This window comes from Oryx dammah, unplaced genomic scaffold (genome assembly GCF_014754425.2).
Source record: "Oryx dammah isolate SB20612 unplaced genomic scaffold, SCBI_Odam_1.1 HiC_scaffold_27, whole genome shotgun sequence".
Taxonomy (NCBI): Eukaryota; Metazoa; Chordata; class Mammalia; order Artiodactyla; family Bovidae; genus Oryx; species Oryx dammah.
Window position 1 is genome coordinate 2,332,533 of NW_024070211.1, and position 8,059 is coordinate 2,340,591.

At 51.0% G+C, this 8,059-nt stretch overlaps 1 protein-coding gene across 1 annotated transcript in view; it reads right to left on the reverse strand.

Moving 5' to 3' along the window:
* Positions 1-1,595: 1,595 nt before the first annotated feature.
* Positions 1,596-8,059, reverse strand: part of TAS1R2 (taste 1 receptor member 2) — a 14,065-nt gene continuing 7,601 nt past the window's right edge. Inside the window, exons 5-6 of the mRNA XM_040229412.1 lie at positions 3,276-3,399; positions 1,596-2,524 (exon numbers count right to left, since the gene is read on the reverse strand). Of these exons, the coding sequence (XP_040085346.1) occupies positions 1,596-2,524; positions 3,276-3,399 (1,053 nt within the window). The remainder of the gene's footprint in view (positions 2,525-3,275; positions 3,400-8,059) is intronic.

Genomic DNA, 8,059 nt, shown 5'->3' on the forward strand with positions numbered 1-8,059 from the left:
ACACCTAGCCCCTTCCGCGCCTGGTGCTGACAACCAGCCACCTGCTCCCTTCACCCAGCCTTCGCTCTGCAGCCTGCCCGCCTCCCCGCTGATTCCTCCCCACCCCAACTCCAACTTCCTGCCTTCCCAAGCTTCTCTCTCCTTCAAGGCTCTTTTCAAATGTCAGCTTCCGCCGAGGTCTTCCCTAGTCACTACATTCACCAGCCGTCTCCCTAAACTCTGAAGCCCCCACCCCCCAGCACACCACAGGGCCCCCTGACCCCGGCCTACATGATAAGCTTCCCCTCCACCAGCTTTCCAGGCAGGGCGCCCTGGGTCTCACTGCACAGAAGGTCACGTTCCAGCGGTGAGCTGTGTGAGGTTGGGGACATTTCATAGTCTCTTTGAGACTCCTTTATTCCCATCTGGGACCCATCCCAACCCACAGATCAAACTCCAGTCTCTTGCATCCCTGTGCTGGTAGGTGGGTTCTTTTCCACTCGTGCTGCCTGGGACGCCCATATACCACGGGCACTGGGGTATAAGAAGGGAACACAGCTTTATTTTGTCCCTGACGGTTCTGGTGATGTGGATTTGTAATGGTTGGCATTTATTATGTACCTAAAAATCCCATGGACAGAGGAGCCTGGTAGGCTACAGTCCATGGGGTCGCAAAGAGTCAGACACGACTGAGTGACTTCACTTCAATATATGCACTTAGAGCTTCCCAGGTGGCTTAGTGGTTAAGAATCCGCCTGCCGATGCAGAGGCCGCAGGAGATGCGGGTTCAATCTCTGGGTCGGGAAGATCCCCTGGAGGAGGGCAGGGCAACCCACTCCAGTATTCTTGCCTGGAGAATCCCCATGGACAGAGGGGCCTGGTAGGCTAGCATCCATGGGGTTGCAAAGAGTCAAACAAGACTGAAGCAACTCAGCACACACGCACACACCCACAGGAGCAAAGCTGGGGCTGAAACCAAGATCTCCATTTCCACATCTCTCTTCTCAGGGGACCTCTGGGAAACAAGGAGGAAACTCATTTGTTTCACCCAAGTAAGGTTTATTCACAAGCATTTAAGTGCTCAGCTGTACTCAGAGATAACAGAAAGGCTGGGGACTCAAGCTCCGGGAGAATCTGGGGGGTGAGACTCGGACACACAGACAGCGAGTGAGCGAGGCCGGGCGGCACTCTCTGAGCTCCCACCCGCTCCTCGCTAACCCCAGCCCAGCCCAGCCCACCAGCAGGCATCCATTCGCCAGGAGTCAGCAGCCGGAACCTGCAGAAACCCACCGTGACCACCAGATGGCGGCTGCAGGCTACCAAGCTGGACTCCATCCTTGGAAGCCAGTAGGTTACCTTGGGTGGTTTTCTAGAATGGGGTACAGCTCCTGGCAAGCTAAACAGCTCAACGGAAAGGAACAAAGGGCAAATGTACCTAGGCATCCATCACTAGGAGGGTAAAGATGGCCAGGACGCACAGAAGCCTGGAGGGACAGCCAATCAGAGACCAGGGCCAGGCGGTAACAGGTAACTCCATCTGGAGTTGAGAGAGCAAGCCCCCTGGCCTCCGCCTCCCGACGCTGAGGCCCACGTCCTAGAGGGCAGACAGTAGAGCGCTAGTCCTTCCGCATGGTGTAGCCCTGGATCACGCTGTTGAAGTAAGCCGGCGTGTTGCGCTCCGGGTAGAAGAGAATCATGTAACACTTGGGTCCAAAGTAGCCCAGGCTGATGCCCAGGAGGTTCAGCACGGTGACCAGGAGGTCTAGGATGGTGACCAGCACCCCGCTGTAGACAGCCATGAAGGTGCAGACGAAGACGGAGGAGGAGAAGTAGAAGACCATGCAGAAGGTGATGAACTTGGCCTCGTTGTAGTTGGTGGGCAGCTCCTTGCCCGTGTAGGCGAAGCCGAAGCCCAGCACGGACAGCAGCAGGTCCAGGCTGGTGTTGATCAGCAGCCCCCGGTGGTAGTTGGGGTTGCAGGACAAGATCATGATCCTGGGGTCATCTGGGTCCACACGGGTGGTGGGCGTGGTGGTCGTGGCCAGAACGTTGCTGGCCACGATGACCAACTTGAGCGTCACGACGGACGCCACGAAGACATAGGGCCCGTGGTAGCGGCCCCAGCAGCCGTAGGCACGCGGGAGGCGTCGGGCCATCTTGAAGACGCAGACGATCTGGAAGGAGCGCACGGTGATGCAAGAGATGCAGACGGTGAAGCAGAGCGTGAAGAAGGCCTGGCGGAAGAGGCAGGACGACACCGAGGGGGGCCCCACGTACACGGGGACCGCTGCGTACGCCATCAGTAGCGGCGCCAGCATCAGGAAGCACATGGGCCCGCCCGCTGAGCGGACCACGGGCGTCTGTGCGTGCCTCCAGAAGATGACCACCACAGCCAGGGTGCTGAGGAAGCCCAGAGCAGCCAGCAGGACCACGACGATGGTGGGGGCCTCGTCCCATTCGAGGAAGGCCAGCCTCCGCTTGAAGCAGGAGGTGTCTTTCCTGTGGGACCACTCGGAGCTTGGGCAGGGCTGGCAGTCAAATTCATCTGCAAGAACCCAGGGCAGCTCCTGTCAGCTAAACCCGCCTTCTCAGCATCCACCTTCTCCAGGGCTGCACCGGGCCTGGTCCCCACCGGAGGGAGACAGAGCTACGGCCACCAATGCTCACTGAGTCCTTGACACCCCCCAGCTCATCAACCCCTCACAGCAACCCCATTTCACAGATGAGGAAACTGAGGGTCAGCCAGTTAAAGTCACAAAGCCAGGAAGTTACAGAGGCAGGATTTGAACCAAGGGCTCCTTGACTCTCTCAGTTGGTAAAGAATCTGCCTGCAGTGCAGGAGACCCCAGTTCAATTCCTGGGTCGGGAAGATCTGCTGAAGAAGGGATAGGCTACCCACTGCAATATTCTTGGGCTTCCCCGCTCAGCTGGTAAAGAATCTGCCTGCAATGCGGGACACCCGGGTTCGATCCCTGGGTTGGGAAGATCCCTTGGAGAAGGGACAGGCTACCCACTCCAGTATTCTGGCTGGAGAGTTCCATGGACTGTACAGTCCATGGGGTCGCAAGGAGTCGGACACAACTGAGCGACTCTCACTGACTCCTTGACTCAGAGCCTAACAACTGTAATTCTTTCTTTCCAAGATCTCATCCTTTGGTGGGAAATATATAGTCCTCAGTCCTTGGACACTTGTGTCCCCGGGGAGACTGCCAAGACCCCGCAAAGGTGAAAGGCCTGAGGGAGACCCCCCTGAGGGCAGGCAGGTGCAGGGCCCGTGTGTGGGCCTGGAGTCATACCTAAGGTTTGGTTGAGGAAGGTGCCCGGGGGGCAGTCAATACACTCAAAGCAGCAGGGGTGCAGGCCCACCGGCTTCTTCTTCTGCCCAGGCTGGCAGTTCTTGGAACACGTGGACACAGGGATCTGAGAGGAGGAGGACAGAAGACCCTGAGTCCTCTTTCCCGCTCTCTTGGGGCCCCTCCTCTCCCCATCTCACCCCCAGCAGGAGGCTCCGAGGAGGGAAACTGGCTCCTGTTGGGGAAGGGTAGGTGCCAGTACTGCCGGGGGAACTGGACCGTCATAGAGACGCTCTTAGCTTTGCCCAGCAAAGACCTAATCCACCTTCTTCGGGAGGCAGCACTCAGCTGCTGAGATGGAGACCTTCTGAGGTTGCTGAGTGAACAGTGTGTGACTCTGCAGCTCCTAGAGGTCCTCTTATTTCTGGGGCGGGGGGGAGTGAGGGCGGAGGTGGAGAACTTGCCTGAGGAAGGATCTGGGAGATTCAGAGAATGAGACCCTGGATCCAGCCTTGCCTGAAGCCTCACAGTCAACCCTGGAGTCTTCCATGATGCAAGGCAATAAGTTAAGTTTTTATTTATATCACTTCTGTCACTTGCCACCAGGAGTCCTACTTAACACAGCTTTATGGTGGGGCAGGGCTGTCTGGAGAACAAGAGCCACAGGCAGTGGCCACGTCTATAAGTTTTACTGCTGTATTCCTGAGAACAGAGGCCTCCAATGACTGTTTGTTAACTGAATGAATTACAAGTAGAGAAAACAGTAAGAGCAAGGGGTGGAGGAGAGGCTGGGGTTGGCATTTTTGGAGAGAGGGCGTGTCTAAGACTGGCTGAAGCCAGGATGCTCTGAGAGAGGGTGGGGAGGGTGGGGGTTGGACTAAGACACTAAAAATGCAGGGTCGGGGGCCTCAGCCATGCACGCTTCTTGAGTGGGGAGTAGCCTGATTAAATTCGGGTTCTATAAAAATTATCCTGGCTGCACGGCGCTGGAGCGGCAAGCGGCCAAGAGGAGCTGCCCCACGTCCAAGGTAAGAGAAACCCCAGTAAGACGGTAGGCGCTGAGAGAGGGCATCAGAGGGCAGACAGACTGAAACCACAATCACAGAAAACCAGCCAATCTGATTGCACAGATCACAGCCTTGTCTGACTCAGTGAAACTAAGCCAGGCCGTGTGGGGCCACCCAAGACAGACGGGTCATGGTGGAGAGGTCTGACAGAATGTGGTCCACTGGAGAAGGGAATGGCAAACCACTCCAGTACTCTTGCCTTGAGAACCCCATGAACAGTATGAAAAGGCAAAATGATAGGATACTGAAAGAGGAACTCCCCAGGTCAGTAGGTGCCCAATATGCTACTGGAGGTCAGTGGAGAAATAACTCCAGAAAGAATGAAGGGATGGAGCCAAAGCAAAAACAACACCCAGCTGTGGATGTGACTGGTGATAGAAGCAAGGTCCGATGCTGTAAAGAGCAATATTGCATAGGAACCTGGAATGTCAGGTCCATGAATCAAGGCAAATTGGAAGTGGTCAAACAAGAGACGGCAAGAGTGAACATCGACATTCTAGGAATCAGTGAACTAAAATGGACTGGAATGGGTGAATTTAACTCAGATGACCATTATATCTACTACTGCGGGCAGGAATCCCTCAGAAGAAATGGAGTAGCCATCATGGTCAACAAAAGAGTCCAACATGCAGTACTTGGATGCAATCTCAAAAACGACAGAATGATCTCTGTTCGTTTCCAAGGGAAACCATTCAATATCACAGTTATCCAAGTCTATGCCCCAACTAGTAATGCTGAAGAAGCTGAAGCTGAACGGCTCTACGAAGACCTACAAGACCTTTTAGAACTAACACCCCATTATAGGGGACTGGAATGCAAAAGTAGGAAGTCAAGAAACACCTGGAGTAACAGGCAAATTTGGCCTTGGAATACAGAATGAAGCAGGGCAAAGACTAATAGAGTTTTGCCAAGAGAATGCACTGGTCATAGCAAACACCTTCTTCCAACAACACAAGAGAAGACTCTACGCATGGACATCACCAGGGCCAACACCGAAATCAGATTGATTATATTCTTTGCAGCCAAAGATGGAGAAGCTCTATACAGTCAACAAAAACAAGACCAGGAGCTGAGTGTGGCTCAGATCATGAACTCCTTATTACCAAATTCAGACTGAAATTGAAGAAAGTAGGGAAAACCGCTAGACCATTCAGGTATGACCTAAATCTAATCCCTTATGATTATACAGTGGAAGTGAGAAATAGATTTAAGGGAATAGATCTGATAGATAGAGTGCCTGATGAACTATGGACAGGGGTTTGTGACATTGTACAGGAGACAGGGATCAAGACCATCCCCATGGAAAAGAAATGCAAGAAAGCAAAATGGCTGTCTGGAGAGGCCTTACAAATAGCTGTGAAAAGAAAAGAAGCGAAAAGCAAAGGAGAAAAGGAAAGATATAAGCATCTGAATGTAGAGTTCCAAAGAATAGCAAGAAGAGATAAGAAAGCCTTCCTCAGTGATCAGTGCAAAGAAATAGAGGAAAATAATAGAATAGGAAAGACTAGAGATCTCTTCAAGAAACTTAGAGATAGCAAGGGGAAAATTTCATGCAAAGATGGGCCAAATAAAGGACAGAAATGGTATACGTCTAACAGAAGCAGAAGATATTAAGAAGAGGTGGCAAGAATACACAGAAGAACTATACAAAAAAGATCTTCATGACTAAGATAACCACGATGGTGTGATCACTCACCTAGAGCCAGACATCCTGGAATGTGAAGTCAAGTGGGCCTTAGAAAGCATCACTACGAACAAAGCTAGTGGAGGTGATGGAATTCCAGGTGAGCTGTTTCAAATCCTGAAAGATGATGCTGTGAAAGTGCTGTACTCAATATGCCAGCAAATTTGGAAAACTCAGCAGTGGCCACAAGACTGGAAAAGGTCAGTTTTCATTCCAATCCCAAAGAAAGGCAATGCCAAAGAATACTCAAACTACTGCACAATTGCACTCATCTCACATGCTAGCAAAGTAATGCTCAAAATTCTCTAAGCCAGGCTTCAACAGTACATGAACCGTGAACTTCCAGATGTTCAAGCCAGATTTAGAAACGGCAGAGGAATCAGAGATCAAATTGCCAACATCCACTGGATCATCGAAAAGGCAAGAGAGTTCCAGAAAAACATCTATTTCTACTTTGTTGACTATGCCAAAGCCTTTGACTGTGTGGATCACAAGAAACTGTGGAAAATTCTGAAAGAGATGGGAATACCAGACCACCTGACCTGCCTCTTGGGAAATCTATATGCAGGTCAGGAAGCAACAGTTAGAACTGGACATGGAACAACAGACTGGTTCCAAATAGGAAAAGGAGTACGTCAAGACTGTATATTGTCACCCTGCTTATTTAACTTATATGCAGAGGACATCATGAGAAATGCTGGGCTGGAGGAAGCACAAGCTGGAATCAAAATTGCCGGGAGAAATATCAGTAACCTCAGATATGCAGATGACACCACCCTTATGGCAGAAAGTGAACAACTAGAAAGTCTCTTGATGAAAGTGAAAGAGGAGAGTGAAAATGTTGGCTTAAAGGTCAACATTCAGAAAACTAAGATCATGGCATCTGGTCCCATCACCTCATGGCAAATAGATGGGGAAACAGTGGAAACAGTGGCTGACTTTATTTTGGGGCTCCAAAATCACTGCAGATGGTGACTGCAGCCATGAAATTAAAAGACACTTACTCCTTGGAGTATCTTCCCTGGTGGCTCAGACGGTAAAGCGTCTGCCTACAATATGGGAGACCTGGGTTCAATCCCTGGGTCAGGAAGATCTCCTGGAGAAGGGAATGGCAACCCACTCCAGTATTCTTGCCTGGAAAATCCCATGGACGGAGGAACCTGGTTAGGCTATAGTCCATGGGGTCGCAAAGAGTCGGACACGACTGAGCGACTTCACTCACTTACTCCTTGGAAGGAAAGTTATAACCAACCTAGATAGCATATTAAAAAGCAGAGATATTACTTTGCCAACAAAGGTCCGTCTAGTCAAGGCTATGGTTTTTCCAGTGGTCATGTATGGATGTGAGAGTTGGACTACAAAGAAAGCTGAGCAGTGAAGAATTGATGCTTTTGAACTGTGGTGTTGGAGAAGACTCCTGAGAGCCCCTTGGACTGCAAGGAGATCCAATCAGTCCATCCTAAAGGAGATCAGTCCTGGGTGTTCATTGGAAGGACTGATGTTGAAGCTGAAACTCCAATACTTTGGCCACCTGATGCGAAAAGCTGACTCATTTGAAAAGACCCTGATGCTGGGAGGGATTGGGGGCAGGAGGAGAAGGGGACGACCGAGGATGAGACGGTTGGATGGCATCACTGATGTGATGGACGTGAGTTTGAGTGAACTCTGGGAGTTGGTGATGGACAGGGAGGCCTGGCGTGCTGCAGTCCATGGGGTTGCAAAGAGTCGGACACGACTGAGCGACTGAACTGAACTCGACTGAAGCAACGTAACACAAATGCAATGGTCAAGCTGCGACATAAATTCAAACTACAAATATTCAAATAAAAAAAGAGAGAATCTCAAAGGAAGCCAGAGTGGGGAGAACACCAACAAGAATGTTTACTAAGGGACAGAAGGATATTTATATTTATAACAGAGTCAATCCATCAGGAAGATATAATAATTACAAACCTATAGGCACCTCACAAGAGAGCTGAAAACTACAGCAGAAATAGGCTCATTGCAGATGTAACTGGCTGAGATGACGTCACCCT